A 24,783-nucleotide genomic window follows, 5' to 3' on the forward strand; every position below is an offset into this window, starting at 1 on the left:
AGGATCAGGTCAATAGGAAGTGTGTGTTGGAGGTGGCAGGTGTACATTCTTCCCTCAGCTTAATTAAGGTTTAATCGCAAAACATTGTATATATTTATGGTATACTGTGGCTGAGCTGGCACTCAAACCATAGGAAACTTTCTTTTCACTCTTCCGTCCCCTTTCCAAAGGCAGAGAAGCTTCACCCAGGAGCCATTGCCACCTCTGGCTAATTATATAACTTTTAAATTTGAAAAGTAAAATCTAGCATATATACAAATGTGACTTGAAATATTTAATTGATGGTCAATGCAAATCATATATAGAACACGTATATTATAATTTGAGTTTTTCTTTCTTAATTTTAGTGCTCAAGGAGGATGTATTTCACATGTCCTGCCAGAATTTTTGCTTGAACCAGAAGATTATAAGAGGTGGATTGAAATTATGGTAAGAAAATATAATTTCTTGGAACAAACCACACAGTTATTATTGTATGTACTGGTATTTGGCTTATATTAGAATATTCTATGTCAGAGTCCTTGAGTTTTATATACAAAATACTATTAGGATAATAATTTTTGGATAACCCATATGTTTTTGTACATTTGTCAAAAAATCTCTATGGAGTTCCTATGCAAAAATGATTACATGACTTTCTTAAATATATAAATAATTACTACTTTGGAGAATTTATAAATGAAGACTAAGGTGGGGTTATGTAAATTTTATTCTTAAACTTTTAGAATATATATTTTCCAAATAAAATACTGGTTTTATTTCACCACCATGTGCCACTTTTCTTTTTCATTGTCAGGGCAAAAGAGAAATGAAACAAGAAATATATAGTTTTGTCGTAATACATAGTTTACTTTCTGGTAACCTATTGAGAGGGGAGTGGTCTTTGAGGAGTCTGCAGGCTTTGAGGCAACTATGGTTGTAGGACTCTCACTATGCTTGCCATGTGACATGAGTGGAGAACCAGGTGCCTGCCTGTTCTTTGGCAGTATGCTGAGGTCCTGTTGCCTTATCCAAAGGGTGTGATTCTTTCTTGGCTCAGCAATCAGAAGAACTTCGTATCTTGTTTGGCCACCTATTCTACAGAGTGATCTAGTAGGTGCATTGAATGACTAAATCTACGATCTAAAGAAGAGACTGCGTGCTCCTTAAAGTTACCTGTGTTGATATCTTCTATTATTGGCACGTGGCAAATTAGAGCTCTTGATTAAAATATAGAAAAGGCATCCACTTGTTTTGGAAAAAAAACCTCATATGCTAAATTTGCCTTAAATTTTAATTAATGTTGTACTATTTTATTTCTTAAAGTCTTCCACTAATACGATGTCTGTGAGTTCCTGCACACCTAAGAAAAAATGTTCTATTGTTATGGAAATGTCTAAATTTGAAGCCTGGAGTAAAGGGGCATGGACAGATGTATTTCTACAGATATACAAGGTAACATTTCCGCTATTGTTTGCTGCTTCTCTGTTGATTAATATAAATCATATATTAATTAAAGTATAGACAAGGCTGCCATGAAAGATTCAAAAACACAGTGCCTTAAATGAGAGATTTTCTTTTTTATTGCCTTCTCATGGAACTGCTGAGATGTGAGAGGGTCAAAGCTTCTGGAGTATCTCTTTTCTCCTCAGTACTAGGCTTTCATGTAAGGGTCTGATTTCTCTGAAGAAAGAATTGCAGGTAAAGGAGTACTGGAGGCAAGGAGTTACCTTTTAAGGATGTGACCTGAAAAGTATGTCTTTTTCATTTCAGATTTCATTAGGCAGAATTCAGTCATACAGTCACATCTAGCTGCAAAAAAAGTTGAGAAATACACTCTCTAGAATGAGTAGCTACAGGAATATTCTAGTACTAAAAGGGAGAATTAAAGAATGAGTACTGGTGAAAATTACTGTCTCCACATCTAATAAACAGTAGTCTCTTGCTATAAAACTATATTCACTAAGATTCATACAGCTATAGGCAAAAGCAGGTTTTTATGAGATTCTCAAACTTACTTCCTGCCAAATTGCATTTGTGGGTAGATTAACGTAGCATAGATTATACCTGTATACTCTATACCCCTATTGCATAAACAAGTCCTGGTTTCAGTCCTTGAATAATTTCCTAGGTTTTCAAATATAGCACTGTAGGTCTTGTCCACTAGGACCAATGGAGGCTTTTGTTCTGTCTTCACACTTTGCCAACCCCAGACGGGTGAGCTATAGGACTGAGAGTTAGAACAAAGGAAGAATTGAATAGAATCAGGAATTAGCAACTCAAAGGAAAGGGCAAAATTGAGAGCTGAATAATGAGTAGTATGTGTAAGACTCTGTCAATATTTTAATATTAAATCCTCACAACTGAAATCCTCAATTTAGCCATGAAGAAACTGAGGCTCACAGGCACACATTCTTTCAAGATCACAGGAATTTGACCATATGCAACAATTTGATGCAGGTAATGCTTATTTCTTCCTTGTTGTTCTCTACTGGGGCCCAGGAGTCCAGGGCCCTCATGCTGCCCCCTGGCAGTCTGAAGTCTCCTTTGGAGTCAGCCACCCAGATCACCTTCTGGAGAGTTCCTTCTTCTGCGTGATTCCTGACTTGCTCCTCCTGTCCTCCTCTTTTTCACCATCAACCTGAACTATCTTTCTTGCCGAATGTAAGAAGAGAATTCTTGTGTGAAAATTCATTTCATTGGTGACTGGTTGTTAATGCTGGAAATATGATCCTTTGCACTGTTAGTCATATAGGGCCTACTCTGCTTCACCAGAAGCATGGTCTTGGGTTTGGTTTGATAATCAAAACTGTGAAATACAGTAGATTTTACATGGCAACACGTTAACTTAGTTTTAAGGAAGTACAAAAGATAGTTGTAACACAGAATGCACACCAACACCGAAGCCAAGAGCTGTGACTCAAAGCATAGCTTCCAGTGTCCCACTCACTTGTCACTCACGTCAGAAGTGGTTACAAGAAGTGGAATATGGTGGGCAAGGGCCATTTCAATACAGGAAAGCCTTCAAGTCTGAGGAATCTTTTCAGTTTTCTAGTCATGCAGCACCCTCAGAGTAATGAGCAATTTCTCATTACTCAGTACAAAACACTGACAGTGAGGTATGAATGCTTCATCTGGTACACTATCCTCATCTGGATTCTCAAGTAACGGGGATGTCCTATAAATGTATTGCTATACATTTCTTTAGTTAAGGGGGTTTAAGGAGACTCCAAATAAGTGTTAAACCATCAGGCATCTCTAAATCTAAAGGAAAGATCATACATAAACTGGCAATTGATTCTTTTCTTTGGGTCAACATAAGCCTAGTCAAGATGATTCTTCAGAACAAATCCAAATATCTCATTAGTCTCAAAAATCCAGAGATTTTCATGGACAAGTAAAAATGAAAATTATGTTTTCTAAGCCAATTGGTTAAAAGAACACATAATTTAAAAAGTTGTCATTAATAAACCATAAGCCAAATATAATAGCAAAGTTCATGTGAACCTGAAAGTGCATATGATGGGGGGGGATAGCGCTCAATATATGCAAATGTATACTATTAGTAGTAGTTTTGTCATTGTTTTGAAGTCTTTTAAATGTCCCATAGTGACATACTGGAATAGCACAGGACTATGTTCTATTTTGTGGCCAATGTATTAACTTTAAAGGGTGCTATTACAGTTCTTGAATCAAATCTTTAACAAAAATGAAAGATAATTCAAAACAATGTTTTCTGGGGGCTTGAAAGAAATTCCTGAGTATGGATCACGAAATATCATTTACCCAAATTTCATCTTAGCTGGCACGGCTCACAGCACATTCTTGCCTCTGTAATTCTGACTCCGTTCCTTCAACTCATGCTTGGTGTGGTTTGCATGTTAACGGATAAATAGTAACACTTATTGCCCCAGGTGTATTTGGATTTGCAAGTGATGGAGTCTTGTACTTTGTGTACATTTTAATTCTTCACTTTATTTTTCTAGCAATTTATTTTCAGAGTATTTTACAAAACTATCATTCTGTGCTAAAGACAAAATTAATAAGTTTTTTTACCACCGACAATTTCAGAAACACTGCTGTAGAATTAAGCACTCAGTGTAATGGCTCTTCCAATACTAAAGGTTACAACCATGCTCCATGTGGGTCCATCATTAAATCTGTATTCTTAGTCAAGGGTCACTTGGAGATCTTGTCGTCTTTGCAGAGTAGAAGTGACAGATGACAGATGAATCCTGAGCCAGTTCAGGTCATTAGTCCCAGACATATATCTCATCAGCTGTACTCAAGTAATTTATCATTTGGTATTTCCCAAAAAGAAACAGATATTGATGGGGGTCCTTTTCAAAGGCTTTAAATTGCATTTTTATAATACGTGAGATTTGAAATGTAGGACTTCTAGACCACGAAACTGCCAGAATGAAAGAAGGCAGTTCCATTAAACTTCTATACAAAATGCTAAAATGATGCAATTCACATATGCTAGATAAATAGCTAACATTCAGAAATGGATTTTTTTAATCAAATTTTAAAGTACTTCTTATAGTGGCGAACAAAAGAACAGTTTTGGATGCTCACAGGTATTTTAACAATTTGTATACTGTAGTTATTTGAAACACTGCATGGCATAAATATGCACTACTTAGAAAAAGAGCACTTTTTCCAGTTACTATTAACATGTACTTGACTGTAAGAGTACTTGTCTTAGGTTAGATTGCCCTAAAAGCAGACGCTGAGACAAGTATTTGAGCGCAAATCATTTATTTCAGAAGTTCTCCCAAGAAGCATCAGTAGTAGAGTAGGGAATTAAAGTAGATAATATAATGAAGTCAGTAACAGTTGTGGTTTCAATCAGGTTTCACTGTGGGCAACTGAAGCTCAGTGCCACTGGGGACCAATAGGATACATTTTAGAACGTATCTCAGACTTACCTCAACTGACTGGTTAGGAATCTGGAGTAATTAACTACCACTTCCCTGACCGTCTTTGGTAAGGGGCCGTTGCTGGGGTCATTATTTTCTGGCGCTCCTACCTTGCCCTCTGTGAGCTCAGTGTGCTCTCATATGCCAGAAAAAAAAAAAAGAAAAAAAACATCTCTCAAGCAGAGACTTACAGGTTTTCACAATAAGCAAGCTTCAGAATGTAAAGGTGGAACTAAGGAGATATGAGCAGGGTATCAAGAGTATCTTTATAGCACATATGACTCAAATTGTTGTTTTCATATCCATACCATTGGAAAACCTTCTATTAAAGGTTTAGGATAAATCAAGGAGCTGAGCTTACACTGTGTACTCTAATGTGAACCAATGCTCCATTCAGAAACTCTTGAGATGTATATAGTGAGGTAGCAGATCACAAGCTGTTCATCTCATCTAGAACTTGTAGACAATGGTTAGTAGAGCGTTACTTTGAGTAGCTCTGTACTATAGTGCTTTACTGACAGACACAGAGTTCTTTACTTCATCTTAATATTGCTAAAATTATTTTTAAATCCAGTTGCATTGCTACCTAATAAAACATGTGGTGTACATGTAGTGAATGGTGATATGATGTGAATATACCACACTTTGAGTTATAGGGTAACAATATGTCAAATAACAAATTTTGTACACTTTTATCATCTTAAAACAGACCTCTTAAATAAATGTAAGAAAATAATTTTTGACTTGGTAACTTATTTACTTTTACTTTGGTTTATTTTTCTTTCTTTCTTTTTTTTTTTTTTTTGAGACGGAGTCTTTCTCTGTCCCCCAGGCTGGAGTGCAGTGGCGGGATCTCGGCTCACTGCAAGCTCCGCCTCCTGGGTTCACGCCATTCTCCTGCCTCAGCCTCCCGAGTAGCTGGGACTACAGGCGCCCACCAACACACCCGGCTAATTTTTTGTATTTTTAGTGGAGACGGGGTTTCACCGTGTTAGCCAGGATGGTCTTGACCTCCTGACCTTGTGATCCGCCCGCCTCGGCCTCCCAAAGTGCTGGGATTACAGGTTTGAGCCACCGCGCCCAGCCTACTTTGACTTATTTTTCTAAGCTGCATGAGCTGGTAAGGAAATAAGAAAGGCATCTTACCTCTTTGTGTTTTAAATGAATTTACATCCTAACAGAAATGTTCTTAAATGCCGTTATGTTTTAAATGTACAATAAGCTTCTTGTAAATTATACAGTGTAGTTCCTTAAAGACTAAATACCACAGAAGCAAAAAGTTGCCAAGTTAAAATGAGCATTATTGGGACACATCTGTTCTACTCTTTTACTTCTGATTGAATCCATTAACCAGAAAATACTAGTGCCCTCTTTTATCTTCTGTCATGTTTTTTAAAATTTTCTCTTCAAATATTAATGTGCTGTTTTTCCATTTGCATCTAATAAAAGTTATCTCTCCCAATTTCAGGTTTTGGTTCTATCTCGTGTAGTACCATACTGCAGCAATAATATGCCCCCCATATGTGTCCAAAATACACCAAAAGTCAACCCTTCTTTTGCATCCAGCAACATATATTCTGATTCTGAAAGAATTTTGCTTAGTTGGATGAACATAAATTATGAAAATACTCGACATGTGATATGGAAAAACTGTCACAAAGGTGAGAAGTGATTTTTTTCTTTAAACAAGTTATTGCAAATTGTAGTGTGATGACGGAGAAGGAGCCATGGATACACAATCCACTCAGAATCCGTGGGTTCTAGACCCCTCTCCAACATTTACTTTCTGTTCTACAAAAATGATGCCTCCTTAACATCTTCAAGATATGTTTCCTCACATATAAAATGGAAATAATAAAAGGTGCTTCTTTAACTTATTTTGAAGAATAACTGATTTTAAAAGCATATGGAGGAACTCTAGAAATGAAAGCATTAATCATTGCTGACATTTTCAGCTGTATAGAGTATTAAGTATATAGGTGACACTGCTCAAACTTAGTATATAACTAGTTGAGATCAAGTAAAATCTCCTAGAAAACATCTCGCATGTCATATGAGGAACATGTTGGAAATCACTAAGAGTAATAATGCTGCCTGAATTCTTTGGGGGTAGGTCATATTAGGTATTTCACAATGAAATAAGAAAGTCATGTCACATCCTTGTGTTTTAGATGAATTTACTTTCTAACAGAACTGTCCTTAAAATGCAGTTTTTTTAACCCAGTCATAAGCCTCTTGTAAATCACACAGTGTGGTGCTGAGACATGTTGGTGTTCACAGATAGTACTAAGGACAGTGCGCACGGTCATTGTTCCTTTAGCTTCAATTCAACTCCTTTCTTCCAAGTGCATACAAACCTGTTGTGTTCAGAGTAGACTGTTTTTTAACATGAAATAACTTTTTAATATCCAATATGCAGAATTTAGTTCAAACTTTACAAGTAAGGGGAAGATTAAGAGTTCAGTTTAAAAATGAAACTTTGAATTATGATTGCCCTTAAATTGAAGGTGTTATTTTAGAAAACATTCAAGAAAACACCAAGACTGAAAGAGATATATTGATATGTTGGTATTTGAGAACAGCAAACAGAATACTTTATTACCTTCTAATTGACATGCTGAAAATATCAAAATTTATATCTTATAAAAATGTATTTACCCCATTAAAATACAAAACAAAGTACAAATAAATAATGCTGAGGTGAACTTCACAAAAACACATAAAAATTAGTTTGATTATTGTAGAGTAACACTTTGACCAGGGTGTCATAAAATACGTGCATATATTAAAAATTAATGTGTTAATTTGTTATAAAAGTGTTATGGTTCTAATTTTACCAACACAGTGGCCTATGCCAGTTAATTTCAAAGATTTTGCTGCATGTTTTTCCAAATAATATATTATAGACATTTACCTCTTTGCTGTTTTTTAGCAAACTGAGTCCAATGCCTTCACAAAGCCTTTGTGCTTCCTGTTCCCTTTGACTAGACTATTATTTTACCAGATATCTTCATGGTTCCCTTTCTCATTTCATTCAAGTCGTTGATTAAATGTCACCTTATCTGAGAAGGTTTATCAGTGTCTTCTCTAAAACAGGATATCCTTCAGTCCTACTCTTTCCTGCTCTATTTTTATTCTTAACAGCACTTTTTAAATATAAATGTAATTGTAAACATCAATGTATTTGTTTATCGTCTGTCTCTTCCAGTAGAATATGACCTTCTGAATAAATTAGACAAGATTGTTCTTTGGCTAGTTAGGAATGTGACCTTCTTAATTAGCCAAAGAACAATCTTGTCTCATTTATTCCCAGAGCCTAGAACTGTTCCTAACAGAATAACAGACACATGCTCTCTTAGCTTTGTCCTGGTATAACAGAATACCATAGACTGGGTAATTTATAAAGAACAGAAATTTTTCTTTCACAGATCTAAAGGCTGAGAAGTCCAAGATTCAGGTACTGGCAGGTTCTATGTCTGATAAGGGCTGCTCTCTGTTTCCAAGATGGTGCCTAGACGATGCACACCCCAAACAAGAGGAACACTGTGTCCTCACGTGGCAGAAGGCACAAAAGAGATAAACTCCCTCCATCAAAGAACAATGTATTATTCAGCAGTAAAATGAAGTGAGCTATCAAGGCATGAAAAGACATGGAGTAAACTTATAGATGTATTACTAGGTAAAAGGAGCCAATTTGAAAAGGCTACATACTGTGCGGTTTCAACTATATGACTTTCTGGAAAATGTAAAACCATAGAGACAGGAAAAAGAGCAGTGGATACTAGGAGTTAATGGGGAAGGGGTGATGAATAGGTATAGTACACAGGACGTTTAAGGTAGTGAAACTACTCTGATACTATAATTATGAATACATGTCATTATACGTTTGTTAAAACCCATAGAATGTATAATAAGAGTGGGCCCTGATGTAAACTGTGAACTTTGGGTGATAATAGTTTGTTAATGTAGGTTCATCAGTTGTAATAAATGCACCACTGCAGTGCAAAGGTTGATAGTGGGGGAGGATTGTGTGTGTGTGTGGTAACTGTCTGTAACTTCTGATTCATTTTGCTGCAAACCTAAAAATGCTTTAAAAAACTGTCTATTTAAAGATAATTTAGTAATACATTTTTTAAAGCAAAAGATAACAATTCCATTGTTAGACTCATTAAGCAATATGTCTAATTAATATGAATCCATTGCTCTGATGACCTGTACAGTATAAAAGTCCTTCAGAAAATTCATAAACTTCAGTACATTGCAATTTATGTAAAATTATTTGTGTGTTTTAGGTACTCGTTGATCTAAATTTCAAGTCTTTAATAATGTTAGATACAACTCATGTTTTCTAAAATATTAATATAGCAAATATCTGTAAGCTCTGCACCAAGCTTCAAATCCTGTGTGAGCACACTGAAGGTGCTGAATAAATATCTCTTAAATAAATCAATGGCTAAATGGATGGTTATATAGATAAAGCCAAAAGAAGTTGAAAAGATGTTCAAGTATTTAAAGCTAGTTGAAAAGTTGAACATCTGACAGGAACAGAGACAAGCCAACAGCTTATGATTGTATCAAATATTATATGTTTTCCCTTGAGGATGTAATTAACATATAAACAGTATTCTATACGGACTTATTTTGTGTTGATGTGCTGATGTGCACTGTTGTCTTGGCTTTGTTCTTCTCATCTTATACATTCTGTCTTCTCCTCTGTTACTATTTTCCTTCATTTATTACCATATACAACATTCTTTCTTTTTCCCAAATTACTTTCCTCAATCTTGCTGTTTACCTAAGATTCTTATTTCTATATTACCTTTTTCTTATGTCTCTTTTCTTTTCAATATCTTCCTTTATGTGCCTTACACCTCTCCTTCAATCTCTATTTATTTATTTTTCCCTTGACCATTCAGGGAATAAACACTTGCATTTTAACTATGAGTGTTTCCAGAAGATACTGCTCACTGTGGCTTCTGCTTAAAAATTACAAGCTTTTTGACCGTTAGAGTTGTTCAGATTCAAAGGGAGGTATTTCCTCTACCCTCTGATATACAGACACCATTTTTCCTCAGATTTCCTGTCTTGCCCTTGTATGCTAGCTAAAGCATTTTGGCTTTCTTTGTGGCTCTCAATCCCTCCTTAGCATTCTCTGTTCAAGGTCTCTTTCCTTCATCACACTGATATTTTCCTTCTTCTGTCTTTGCTCCAAAACCTCCACATTTTGGCCATCTATATCCTCTTGTGGTTTTAAGTTACTCTTCCAATGCCTCCCAGATCCAAATCTACCTCAGACCTACCTCCTCACCTCCAGTTCTGTATATCTTACTCCTTATGAACACCTTCATTAAAATGTCCCATAAGCATCTCAAATTTCACTGGTCAAAAATCTAGGCATCCCTCCTTCTTACATCTAATTAATCACCAACCAACAATTTATTTTGATTGTATCCACAAATTATCTTCTGAATCTACTTACTTTTTTCTAGCTCCCCTGTCACTCTTGTAATTTATCATTTCCATCAATGTCACCCTCTCATATTTACCACATAGAGTCCTGCCATTTGCCCATCTGTTGCTCACACAGCCATACTTGGTTCTTCATAAAACGTAAATTTTAGCATCAGACTCCTGCCTAAAATCCTTTAATGGTAATTTATTCACTTCAATATCTACCATACCTTATTACCATAACTCTTAACATTCACTTTTGCACATTATACTTCAGCGCTGTAAGCTATTGATTGGCTGCTGCTTCCTTTTTTTTTTTTTTTTTACTTTTATTTTAAGTTCATGGGTACATGTTCAGGTTTGTTATATAGGTAAACTCATGTCACGGGGGTTTGTTGTATAGATTATTTCATCATCCAGGTATTAAGCCTAGTACCTATTAGTTATTTCTTCTGATGCTCTCCCTCCTCCCATCCTCCACCCTCCTGTAGGCCCCAGTGTCTGCTGGTCCCCTCTATGTGTCTATGTGTTCTTATCATTTAGCTCCCACTTTAAAGTGAGGACATGCCGTAAATGTTCCTTCATTAGTTTGCTAAGGTTAGTGGCCTCCATTTCCATCCATCTTCCTGCAAAGGATGTGATCTCATTCTTTCTTCCAGCTGCATATTATTCCATGGTGTGTATGTGCCATGTTTTGTTTATGCAGTCTACCATTGATGGGCATGTAGGTTGATTGCATGTCATTGCTATTGTGAACAGTGCTGCAATGAATATATACCTGCATGTGTCTTTATGATAGAACAAATTATATTCCTTGGGTATATACCCAATAATGAGATTGCTGGGTTGAATGGTAGTTCCATTTTTAGGTCTTTGGGGAATCGCCACACTGTCTTCCACAATGGGTGAACTAATTTACACTCCCAGCAACAGTTTATAAGTATACCTTTTTCTCTGCAACCTCTCCAGGCCCTGTTACTTTTCAACTTTATTTTTTTTTATTTTTTATTTTTTTTGAGATGGAGTCTAGCTCTGTCGCCAGGCTGGAGTGCAGTGGCGCAATCTTGGCTCACTGCAACCTCCACCTCCCGGTTTCAAGTGATTCTCCTGTCTCAGCCTCCTGAGTAGCTGGGATTACAGGCACGTGCTGCCACGCCCAGCTAATTTTTGTATTTTTAGTAGAGACAGGGTTTTACCATGTTGGCCAGGATGGTCTCAATCTCCTGACCTGGTGATCCACCCACATCGGCCTCCCAAAGTGCTGGAACTGCAGGCCTGAGCCACCACGCCCGGCCTACTTTTTGAGTTTTTAATAAGAGCCATTCTGACTGGTGTGAGATGGTATTGCACTGTGGTCTTTATTTGCATTTCTCTAATGATCAGTGTTGTTAAGCTTTTATTCATATGCTTCTAGGCTGCATGTATGTCTTTTGAAAAGTGTCTGTTCATGTCCTTTGCCTACTTTTTAATGGGTTGTTTCTTTTTGGCTTGTAAATTTGTTGAAGTTCCTTATATTAGACCTTTGTCAGGTGCATAGATTGCAAAACTTTTCTCCCATTCTGTAGGCTGTCTGTTTACTCTGTTGGTAGTTTCTTTTGCTGGGTAAAAGCTTATTAGCTTAAACAGATCCCATTTGTCAATTTTTTCTTTGGTTGCAATTGCTTTTGGTGTCTTTGTCATGAAATTTTTTCTCATTTCTACATGAAGAATGGTAGTGACAAACTTGTCCTCCAGGGTTTTTATACTTTTGGGTTTTACATTTAACTTTTTAATACAATTTGGATTAAATTTTGTATATAGTGTAAGGAAGGGGTCCAGTTTCAATCTTCTGCATATGGTTAGCCAGTTATTCTGTCAGTATTTATTGAATGGGGAGTCCTTTCCCCATTGCTTGTTTTTGTCAATTTTGTCAAAGATCAGATAGTTGTAGGTGTGCGACCTTGTGTCTGACCTCTATTCTGTTCCATTGGTTTATGTATCTGTTTTTGTACCAGTTATCCCCTTTTTGTTACTGTAGCCCCTTTGTATAGTTTGAAGTTGGACCCAGTGAAGCCTCCAGCTTTGTTCTTTTTGTTTAGGACTGCCTTGGCAATTTGGGCTCTTTTTTGGTTCCATATGAATTTTAAAATAGTTATTTCTTGTTCTGTGAAGAATGTCATTGGTAGTTTTATAGAAATAGCATTGAATGTATAAATTGCTTTGGGCCATATGGCCATTTTAACAATATTGATTCTTCCTATCCATGAGCATGGAATGATTCTTCCATTTGTTGGTGTCATCTCTGATTTCTTTAAGCAGTGTTTTGTAATTCTCCTTGTAGAGATCTTTCAACTTCCTTGTTATTCCTAGGTGTTTTATACTTTTTGTGACATTTGTGAATGTGATTACATTCCTGATTTGGCTCTTGCTTGACTGTTGTTGGTGTTTAGAAATGTTAGTGATTTTTCTGTATGTTCCTTTTGTGTCTTGAGACTTTGCTGAAGTTGTTTATCAGCATAAGGAGTTTTTGGGTTGAGACTAAGGAGGTTTTTACATATAGAATCGTGTTGTCTGGAAACAGGAAAGATTTGACTTCCTTTCCTCCTATTTGAATATCCTTTATTTCTTTCTCTTGCCCAATTGCTCTGGCCAGGACTTCCAATACTATGTTGAATAGGACTAGTGAGAGGGCATACTTGATTTGTGCTGATTTTCAAAAGGAACACTTCCACCTTTGCCCATTCAGTATGATATTGGCTGTGGGTTTAATATAGAGAGCTCTTACTATTTTGAGGTATGTTCCTTCAATACCCAGTTTATTGAGAGTTTTTGACATGAAGTCGTGTTGAGTTTTATTGAAAGCCATTTCTGCATCTATTAAGATAATCATGCACTTTTTCTGTTTAGTTCTGTTTATGTGATGAATCACATATTTTTATTTGCATACATTGAATTAACCTTATGTTGCAGGGATAAAGACTACTTGATCATGGTAGATTAGCTTTTTGACATGCTGCTGAATTCAGTTTGCCAGTATTTTGTTGAGGATTCTTGCATCGATGTTCATCAAGGATATTGGTCTGAAGATTTCATTTTCTTGTTGTTGTGTCTCTGCCAGGCTTGGTATCAGGATGATGCTGGACTCATAGAATGAATTAGGGAGGAGGGCTTCCTTCCCAATTTTGGGGAATAAGTTCAGTAGAAATGATGCCAGCTCTTACTCGTACATCTGGTAGAATTTGGCTGTGAATCCGTTTGGTCCTGGGCTTTTTGTGGCTGGTAGGCTATTTATTTCGGATTCAGTTTTGGAGCTCATTATTGGTTTGCTCAGGGATTCAGTTTCTTCCTAGCTCAGTCTTTGGAGGGTGTCTGTGTCCAGGAATTTATCCATGTATTCTAGATTTTCTAGTTTATGTGCTTAGAGATGTTCATAATCTCTGATAATTATTTGTATTTCTATGGGGTGACTGGCACCCTTTGTAATTTCTAATTGTGTTTATTCAGATCTTCTCTCTTGTCTTCTTTATTATTCTAGCTAATGGTCTATTTCATTTTTTGTTTTTCACAAACTGAACTCCTGGATTTGTTCATCTTTTGAATGGTTTTTCGTGCCTCAATCTCCTTCCTTCGGTTCAGTTCTGATTTTGGTTATTTCTTGTCTTCTGATAGTTTTGGGGGTTTTGTACTCTTGACTCTCTAGTACTTTTAATTGCCATCTTAGGTGGTTAAATCGAGATGTTTCTAACTTTTCATGTGGTCATTTAGAGCTATAAATTTTCTTTTTAACATGGCCTTAGATGTTTCCCAGAGATTCTGGTATGTTGTATCTTTTTTCTCATTAGTTTCAAAGGACTTCTTGATTTCTGCCTTAATTTCGTTATTCACCCAAAAGTTACTCAGGATCAGGTTATTCAGTTTCCATGTAATTATATGGTTTTGAGTGAATTTTTTAGTCTTGATTTCTAACTTTTTTACTCTGTGGTCCAAGAAGTGGTTGTTACGATTTCAGCTATTTTGCACTTGCTGAAGCGTGTTTTGTGTCCAATTATGTGTTCGATTTTAGAGTATGTGTCATGTGGCAATTAGAAGAATGTATACCCTGTTGCTTTTGGGTGGATAGTTCTGTAGATGTCTGTCAGGTTCACTTGATCCAGTGCTGAGTTCAAGTCCTGAATATCTTTGTTAATCTTCTGTCTTGATCTGTTTAATACTATTAGTAAGCTGTTAACATCTCCCACTATTATTGTGTGGGAGTTTGTCTTTTTGAAGGTCTCTAAGAACTTGCTTTATTAATCTAGGTGCTCCTGTGTTGGGTGTATATTAATTTAGGATAGTTAGGCATTCTTGTTGAATTGAACCCTTTACCATTATGTAATGCCCTTCCTTGTCTCTTTTGATCTGCTTTGGTTTTGTCTGAGAAGTAGATTGCAACCCCTACTTTTATTTTTGTTTTCCATTTGCTTGGTAGATTTTTCTCCATCTATGTATTTTGAGACTATGGGTGTCATTGCATATGAGATGAGTCTCTTGATGACAGTATACCAATGGGTCTTGGTTCTTTATTCAGCTTGCCACTCTGTGCCTTTTAATTGGAGCGTATAGCCCTCTTACATTCAAGGTTAGTATTGATATGTGTAGCTTTGATCCTGTCATCATGATGTTAGCTGGTTATTATACAGACTTGTTTGTGTGGTTGCTTTATAGTGTCACTGGTCTGTGTACTTACGTGTGCTTTTGTAATGGCTGGTAAAGGTCTTTTCTTTCTATATTTAGTGCTTCTTTCAGGAGCTCTTTTAAGGCAGGTTTGGTGGTAACAAATTCCAACATTTGCTTGTCTGAATAGGATCTTATTTCTCCTTTGCTTATAAAGTTAATTTGGCCAGATATGAAATCTTGGGTTAGAATTTCTTCTCTTTATGAATATTGAATAGTGGCCCCCAATCTTTTCTGGTTTGTAGGGTTTTTGCTAAGATGTCTGTTGTTAGTGTAATGGGCTTCCCTTTGTAGGTGACCTGACCTTTCTCACTAGCTGCCTTTAACAATTTTTCTTTCATTCTGACCTTGGAGAATCTGATAATTATGTGTCTTGTGGATTATCTTCTTGTGAAGTGCCTTAGTGAAGTTCTCTGCATTTCCTAAATTTGAATGTTGGCCTCTCTAGCTAGGTTGGAGAAGTTCTCGTAGATGATACCCTGAAATACGTTTTCTGAGTTGTTTACATTCTCCCTGTCTCTTTCAGGGACACCAGTGAATCATAGATTTGGTCTTTTTATACAATCCCATATTTCTTGGATGTTTTGTTTCTTCCTTTAAATATGTTTTTCTCTATTCTTATCTGTCTTTTTTTTTTTTTTTTGGAGTCTCGCTCTGTCGCCCAGGCTGGAATGCAGTGGCATGATCTCAGCTCACTGCAAGCTCTGCCTTCTGGGTTCACGCCATTCTCCTGCCTCAGACTCCTGAGTAGCTGGGACTACAGGCGCCCACCACCATGCCTGGCTAATTTTTTTGTATTTTTAGTAGAGATGGGGTTTCACCGCATTAGCCAGGATGGTCTCGATCTCCTGACCTCGTGATCTGCCTGCCTTGGCCTCCCAAGTCTGACTGTCTTAGTTCAGAAAGCCAGTCTTCAAGCTCTGAGATTTTCTTTACAGCATTGTCTATTCTGCTATTAATACTAGTGACTGCATTATGAAATTTTTGTAGTATGTTTTTAAGTTCTATGACGTCAATTACATTCTTTTCTATACTGGCTATTTTGTCAGTCAGCTCCTGTATTATTTTATTATGAGTCCTAGTTTCCTTGGATTGTGTTTCAACATACTCCTGCATCTCCATGATCCTTATTCCTATCCATCTCTGAATTCTATTTCTTTCATTTCAACCAACTCAGGCTGGTTCATAATCTTTGAGAAGTGATGCAGTAGTTTGAGGAAAGAAGGCACTCTGGCTTTTTGAGTTGTCAGTTCTTTTTTTTTTTTTTGAAGGCTTCTTTGTTAATTTTTTTTTATTATTATTATACTTTAGGTTTTTGGGTACATGTGCACAATGTGCAGGTTTGTTACATATGTATCCATGTGCCATGTTGTTTTGCTGCACCCATTAACTCGTCATTTAGCATGAGGTATATCTCCTAATGCTATCCCTCCCCCCTCCCCCCACCCCACAACAGTCCCCAGAGTGTGATGTTCCCCTTCCTGTGTCCATGAGTTCTCATTGTTCAATTCCCACCTATGAGTGAGAACATGCGGTGTTTGGTTTTTTGTCCTTGCGATAGTTTACTGAGAATGATGTTTTCCAGTTTCATCCATGTCCCTACAAAGGACATGAACTCATCATTTTTATGGCTGCATAGTATTCCATGGTGTATATGTGACACATTTTCTTAATCTAGTCTATCGTTGTTGGACATTTGGGTTGGTTCCAACTTTTTGCTATTATGAATAGTGCCACAATAAACATACGTGTGCATGTGTCTTTATAGCAGCATGATTTATAATCCTTTGGGTATATACCCAGTAATGGGATGGCTGGGTCAAATGGTATTTCTAGTTCTAGATCCCTGAGGAATCGCCACACTGACTTCCACAATGGTTGAACTAGTTTACAGTCCCACCAACAGTGTAAAAGTGTTCCTATTTCTCCACATCCTCTCCAGCACCTGTTGTTTCCTGACTTTTTAATGATGGCCATTCTAACTGGTGTGAGATGGTATCTCACTGTGGTTTTGATTTGCATTTCTCTGATGACCAGTGATGATGAGCATTTTTGCATGTGTTTTTTGGCTGCATAAATGTCTTCTTTTGAGAAGTGTCTGTTCATGTCCTTCACCCACTTTTTGATGGGGTTGTTTGTTTTTTTCTTGTAAATTTGTTTGAGTTCATTGTAGATTCTGGATATTAGCCCTTTGTCAGATGAGTAGGTTGCAAAAATTTTCTCCCATTCTGTAGGTTGCCTGTTCACTCTGATGGTAGTTTCTTTTGCTGTGCAGAAGCTCTTTAGTTTAATGAGATCCCATTTGTCAATTTTGGCTTTTGTTGCCATTGCTTTTGGTGTTTTAGACATGAAGTCCTTGCCCACGCCTATGTCCTGAATGGTATTGCCTGGGTTTTCTTGTAGGATTTTAATGGTTTTAGGTCTAACATTTAAGTCTTTAATCCATCTTGAGTTAATTTTTGTATAAGGTGTAAGGAAGGGATCCAGCTTCAGCTTTCTACTATGGCTAGCCAGTTTTCCCAGCACCATTTATTAAATAGGGAATCCTTTCCCCATTTCTTGTTTTTGTCAGGTTTGTCAAAGATCAGATAGTTGTAGATATGTGGCATCATTTCTGAGGGCTCTGTTCTATTCCATTGATCTATGTCTCTGTTGTGGTACCAGTACCGTGCTGTTTTGTTTACCGTAGCCTTGTAGTATAGTTTGAAGTCAGGTAGCATGATGCCTCCAGCTTTTTTCTTTTGGCTTAGGATTGACTTGGCGATGCAGGCTCTTTTTTGGTTCCATATGAACTTTAAAGTAGTTTTTTCCAATTCTGTGAAGAAAGCCATTGGTAGCTTGATGGGGATGGCATTGAATCTATAAATAACCTTGGGCAGTATGGCCATTTTCACGATATTGATTCTTCCAACCCATGAGCATGGAATGTTCTTCCATTTGTTTGTATCCTCTTTTATTTCATTGAGCAGTGGTTTGTAGTTCTCCTTGAAGAGGTCCTTCACATCCCTTGTAAGTTGGATTCTAGGTCTTTTATTCTCTTTGAAGCAATTGTGAATGGGAGTTAACTCATGATTTGGCTGTCTGTTTGTCTGTGATTGGTGTATAAGAATGCTTGTGATTTTTGTACATTGATTTTGTATCCTGAGACTTTGCTGAAGTTGCTAATCAGCTTAAGGAGATAAGCAGATAGTATTGATGATTGCACAGCTATATGACTATACTAAACAACAATGAATTGAACAATTGAATTGCATGAAATTTGTGTTATGTGAATTATATCTCAATATAACTTTTATAAAAGTGCTGTTATAGTCATCTAACATAAAATTCACGTGACAATTATATTCATAATAAGTAAATTGACTAATTTTTTCTAAAATTTCGGATTAAATTTTGTGTTTAACAAACACATCTCTAATTCATAATACTGTAAAGACCAGTATTTTTGTTACTAAATATACCTGAATATCAAAAGTGATATAATGTAAAACTGGATAAAAACATAACTTCCAAATTAAAAATTTAAAAAATGTGCAGAGCATCACTTGAGTTTTCTGGTTTCTGACAAATGACAACTCCATTAGACTTCTGGTTCTCTCTCCAAAAAAAAACAACCATTGACCAACACGTCTCAGATGATAATGTGAATTCTTGGAGATTTTGTTAACATGTTTTTATATTTTGCTAGGTGTTGGGTGAGGCCAGAAATTCCACATTTTCAACAAGCTTCCATTTGATGTAGGTGCTGCTGATTCACTTAGCTCACTTTGGGTAGCAAATCCTTAGAGGGAGTATAGAAGAGAGAGAGGCTTGTATCAAAGGAACTATCATAAAAGTAGAGAAAATCCTTGATATATCAAAGCTCTGATAAACTGTGGTGAGGGCTTGGCAGCAGCCTTGAGTATAAAAGAGAAGATACAGGCATAGGATCAGAGACTAGAGAAGAGCTTTGAAGTTTTGTCTTTACTTTTTCACAACATTGCCTTGGAAGAATCATTGTCATCCTATTCTTACTGAGAGCCGTGTTTGAACAGCTACAGCCCATGCCTTCTGGTATTCAACAAGTAATAATATCAAAGCAGATTCAAAGTTGTGATGGGTTGAACAAAAATAGGTGTCCTGGTTTCTACTCAGGGAGATAGAGAACTGGAAACTGTTTTCTCCCACCCTTATAACAACAATGAAAGTCAGACAAGCAGCAAATTCTCTATTTTTCTTGAACCTTAACATAAAGCTGAGATTGCAAGGCAACAAAGAGAGACTTGGTTTTTACTGGAAGAAATGAGATGATAGCAATGGTCTACTTGTAGATAGAGCTAGATGCCATTAAGAATAGTTGACTTAGGGTGATTGGTGTATTGGTAGAGGCCAAGTATACACTAGTGAGAGATCATGAAACTCCTAGTGGCCACAGTTATAGACTCTGCATCTTCTTGCAGGTGTTTACTCCACAGACTTCACATGTTGCTCACAGAAATGACTAAAGTGAGTCTGGAGAATGTGTACTCCTTAGTACCTAGTGTAGGGGCAGGCAATTCACTCTGACTTCTGTATATCTGTCTTGGTCCATTTAGTGTTGCTATAACAGAATACTACAGATTGGGTAATTTATCAACAATAGAAGTTTATTTGGGTCGTGACTCTGGAGGCTGGAAAGTCCAAGATAATTAGGTTGCATTTGATGAGGGCCTTCTTGCTGCATTATTACTTTATGGTAGGCGTCCCATAGCTAGAGAAGATGATATAAAGTAAGAGCATGCAAGAAAGAGAGAAAAAAGAGGGCCAGACTCCCAATGTAACTAACACACTCCTGAGATAACACCATTAATCCATTCATGAAGCCAGAGCTCTCATGATCTAATTACCTCCTAAAAGTCCCACCTCTATTGGTTGGTATTAACCATTGAAGTGGCAATGAAATTTGAACATGCGATTTAGAGGGGACATTCAAACCATGGCAGTACCTTATAGAACAGATGTGTTCATCTATGTTAATTTAAGGACAACACATACTGTCACCCAAAGGGTTCTGGTGAATACTCATTGCAGTTGCAAAAAAAAAAAAAAAAAAAAAAAAAAAAGAAAGAAAAGAAAAGAAAAAGGAAAAAAAAAGAAAATAACAAACCACCTCTTGCCCCAAGAAAGGGGCTGGAATTCAACATTTCTGTCAAGTAGAAAATCCCAAACAATCTATAAAAAGCTCCTAGAAATACTTTATGCATTTATCAAGGTCAAAGGATACATGATCACTATACAATTAAATAAAATTATATTTCTATATATTGGTAGTAAACAATTGGAATTTAAAATAAAAATATACCATTTAACATAGAAGAAATACTTAAGTATCTAATATTAAGTACTTAGTATAAGTGTGTATAACAAAATAAATTAGAGATATATATGCTATAAACTACAAAACAGTGATGAAAGCAATCAATGAGAACTATATAGAGAAATGTAGCATGCACATGACGTTGGAAAACTAAATGTTGTTAGGCTATCAAATTGATCTATAGATTCAATTCAATTCCAGTGAAAATACCATCACATATTCTTATAGATAGATATCAATAAGTTGACTCTAAAATGTATATATAAAGGCATTGCCACTAAAATAGCCAAAACAATTTTGAAAAGGTGGAAGAAATTTTGAAACTACAATAATTAAGACTGGATGGTACTGACAAAAGAATAGATGTGGAGATCAAAAGAATAGAATTGAGAGACAAGGAATATATCTACACAGATATAATCAACTGGGTGTTTTTGCTTACAAAAGTGCAAAAGCAATTAAATCAAGTAAGGCTAGTGTTTTCAACAAATATTACTTGAATAATTGGAAGTGCATATGTAAAAAATGAGCATTGACCTATACCTCACATGTTGTGCTAAAATTATCTCAAAGTAGATCATAGATCTAAATATAAACCTACACAACTTTTATATACATACATATATATACACATATATACATATATACACGTATCTATATGTATTGGACTTTACGATATTAAAATTTCTGCTTTGTGAAAGACACTATTAAGAGAATCAAAAGACAAGCTACAGACTGGGGGTAAATACTTTTGAATAACATATTCCACAAATTTCTTGTATGCAGGATACATAAAGAACTCTCCAAACTCAACAACAACAAAATAAACAACCAAATTTGAAAAATAGTCAAAAGTTCTGAAAAGATACATCACCAAAAAAAGATAGAGAGATAGAAAAAAGGCATATATAAGTTGCCCAGCACAATTACTATATAATCCAGAAATCTCTTTTCCAGCTATTTCACCAAAATACATTAGAATTACCAAGCATCGTATGTTCTCACTCATATGTGGGAGCTAAGCTCTGAGGATGCAAAGGCATAAGAATGATACAATGGACTTTGGGGACTCACGGGGAAAGGGTGAGAAGGAAGTGAGGGATAAAAGGCTACCAACTGGGTTCAGTGAATACTACTTGGGTGCTGGGTGCACCAAAATCTCACAAATCACCACTAAAGAACTTACTCATGTAATCAAATACCACCAGTTTCCCCCAAAACCTATGGAAATAAAATTTTTTAAGAAAAAGAATTGCTGATCACAATAAGCCCTACATGAGATAATTTATAGCAGTTTTTTATAATTGCCTCTAAACTGAAGACAAACCAAATGCGCTTCAATTGGTGAATGAATACCAAATCTCTGTGACATCCATCAAATACAGTACTCAACAATGAAAACAACAACGACTATTGATTCACACAACATGGGTGCATCTTAAATGAATTTCACTAAGTAAAAGAAGCCAAAACAACAAGACGCCAGAAGACTACATATTGATATTGTGTGATTCAAGTTTTACAGCATTTTGGTAAAGGTGAAGTTATTGAGATTAAAAACACATCAGTGTTTGCCAGGTGCTAGCAGATGAGGGTAGGGATTGACTACAAAGGTGCAGGATGTTGGAATTTTGGGGGTGATCACACTTTTCTTAATGGAAACGTGATGGCAGGTACATGAAAATGTATTCCTCAAGTTCCTATAGGTGTGTAGCACAAAGAGTGAATGCTAATGTAACTAATTTTATAAAATCAACCAAGATATGTAATTAAAGACAAAATGCAGACTGTGACAAATGAATATAACTGGGTTACAAATGTTGGACAACCTCACTGATGGTAATGAAAAAGAAATGAGCTTATTTAATTGTAAAGAACTATGACTGTGTAGTCTAAGACTAAAGGTGTAAAGAACTATACATACACACCTTACTCTAGTTTCTCACAGGGGTATGGCTTTGCAATTCTGAAAGCACTTTATATACATACTAGGGTTTAACCAATACATAAAAATATTGTAGGTAATGAGATTGAGATTTTTCACTGTTGACAAAATAAGGTGGGGCGGGTGTCATAATGAATTCTGTGGTCCTGAGTTGTGATTGGTGGAGCTGGAAATAACAGGATAACAATTAGTTGTTGCTGTATTGTTATGTATTCATTGACTTCTGATTGGAGGATTTTTTTTAATTCGTTGTTTTCCTGTTTTGAATGTGATTTTCCTGCAACAAGATGTTAAGCTCCTTCAAGACAATTTCTGTCCCTCCTCTAATGTCTGTACAAGACAAGGATGTGCTCTCTGGTGGATACAGTCTATGTCCACTGCTAACTGACTGATTCTCTATCAATGTAAAAGGCTAGTAAATTACCTTTTTCAGATCAAAAGTTATCATTGCTTCCAGTCCATAGAAAAATAAATATTAACTACAAAAGTGAAATATTTTGCTTTTATTGATAGCTATGGGTGGCAAATATACATTCAGAGAAGCACATTTTACTTAGCTAAGAGAGTACATCTTAGGCTCTCAGCACATACATATACACAAAATAGTGACTATGTGAAGTAATGAATATGTTAATTAGCTTGATTTTGGGAATCACTACACAAGGTATACTTATATCAAAACACAATTTGTGTTCTGTATACATATACTCTTTATTTGCCAATTATACATCAAAGCTGGACAAAAAAGAGAAGCACATGTAGGTTATCATTATTCAGCCAACTGGCAATGTGTATTTAAAATCATTAATTCGATTACATTGAATCTTATATCAAAAATGTTATTTATAAGTTTCAATCAGGAAATAATACTTTGAAAAGTACAGAGGTTGTTTGCTATGCATTAGTTGAAAATCCTTAGTGATCTGTGTTTGCTAGACTGATTTTGTGACGATATGCGATAGAAATCCTATAGAAATATTCAATGTCATAGCTTCTCAGATGAATAAGTACTGGACATTGTCTGTGAAGTGTCCAGGACATCTGTGATTCAAGAGATAATTAAGTCTTCCAATTCCAGGTGTAAAGCAATCCCGGTTTTGAAGCTAATATACATGTCATGGGTGTATCATGTCATGGTTTTTCTTCTTCACAGAAAATGGGAGTAGAGAGATTTGAGGGAATTTATAAAGATCACCATTTGCCCCTTGTTTTCAGACAAGAAATTGTCTCACACCATAAAGAATCTAGGCTATTTGGAAACTTACTGAAAAAGAAAATGTCACATTCAACATAGCAATTATTTCCACTGTTTAAAATTAGCCTCCACCCAATATAGGTCAGTATTTCAGGTATTCACTTAAAATTCAAATACTTCCTCTTTTTGTTCCAGACTCAGCATAGTAATCATGTCTGTAATTGAGAATTCCTTTTACTACTCCTCCATCCTGTATTGCCTTTTATAGGTCAGTTTTGGTTTCTTTAAGCCATAAATCTTGAATTCCTTTCACATACTTTCCTGCCATGTGGATGAATTTCTGCAAGAAATAAAGAAACTGGCACTAGCACTCTGAAGTTACAAGTAACTCCATGCCTTTTCAGTCTCCTTACCCATGTTGATGATCACTGATTAAACATTTGAACCTCAAGGTATTCAACAGAATGGGTAATTTTGAAACATTGAGTTTCTATTCCATTACCACACTGTAGTGTATTTTTCAAAGCAGCTCATATAGAAATAAAGAAGACAGCTTGCAATTGCTTATAAAGCCTTACAGATAACTCTCATAGTATTAATCTTCCGAGACTTAACATTTGTTTTTATTTCCAATGTAATATACTTTTTGTTTTCCAGGCAGAAGCAAAATTTTCTTTTACTATTGCTCAAATTTCCATAGGTATCTTTTAATAAAGTAAAACTGTTGTTGTATTTACTCTCCCTCTCTTTTGAAACAGATGTTATCCCTTCTGAGAGACTGATAGTAAATTTTGACAAAGACCTTTCAGATGGTCTTGTTTTTGCAACACAGTTGGGAGCCTATTGCCCATTCTTGGTAAGAGTCATTTCTATGCATCATGATCTTATATTATTTGAAGAAACTTAGTGATTAAAATTTGAAGTATATTTTCTGTAAACAGATTCTTTCGAATGTCTTACATTCAAGTCAAACATCTGAATCTGCATGGCTAGCACTACCTTTTTGTTTATTCTTGCATTTTGATTGCAATAATTTATTACTGACAAATATTAATATTTAAATGATTCTTTGCCTAACTGTAGAGGACACTTAAAAAACAGAATTTTTTATTCCGTTACCAAAAGGTTTGATTTTTTTTTTTTACAGATCGAGTCTCATTTTATAAATATGTACACACGACCAAAAAGTCCTGAAGAGTACCTGCACAATTGCCTGATTATTGTAAATACTCTTTATGAAATTGACTTTGACATGGAAATACAG

The 24,783-nt window shown here is 35.9% G+C and overlaps 1 protein-coding gene across 1 annotated transcript; it reads left to right on the plus strand.

The window, feature by feature from the left end:
• Positions 1–338: 338 nt before the first annotated feature.
• Positions 339–24,783, plus strand: LOC115834315 (cilia- and flagella-associated protein 47-like; the record flags this gene model as incomplete). Its single annotated transcript, XM_030809076.1, has 5 exons — positions 339–429; positions 1,306–1,434; positions 6,370–6,562; positions 24,278–24,375; positions 24,667–24,783. Coding segments are annotated over exons 1-5 (540 nt in total), but the record flags the coding sequence as incomplete, so codon positions are not given.

This window comes from Nomascus leucogenys, unplaced genomic scaffold (assembly GCF_006542625.1).
Source record: "Nomascus leucogenys isolate Asia unplaced genomic scaffold, Asia_NLE_v1 000733F_111167_qpdss70368sc, whole genome shotgun sequence".
Lineage (NCBI taxonomy): Eukaryota > Metazoa > Chordata > Mammalia > Primates > Hylobatidae > Nomascus > Nomascus leucogenys.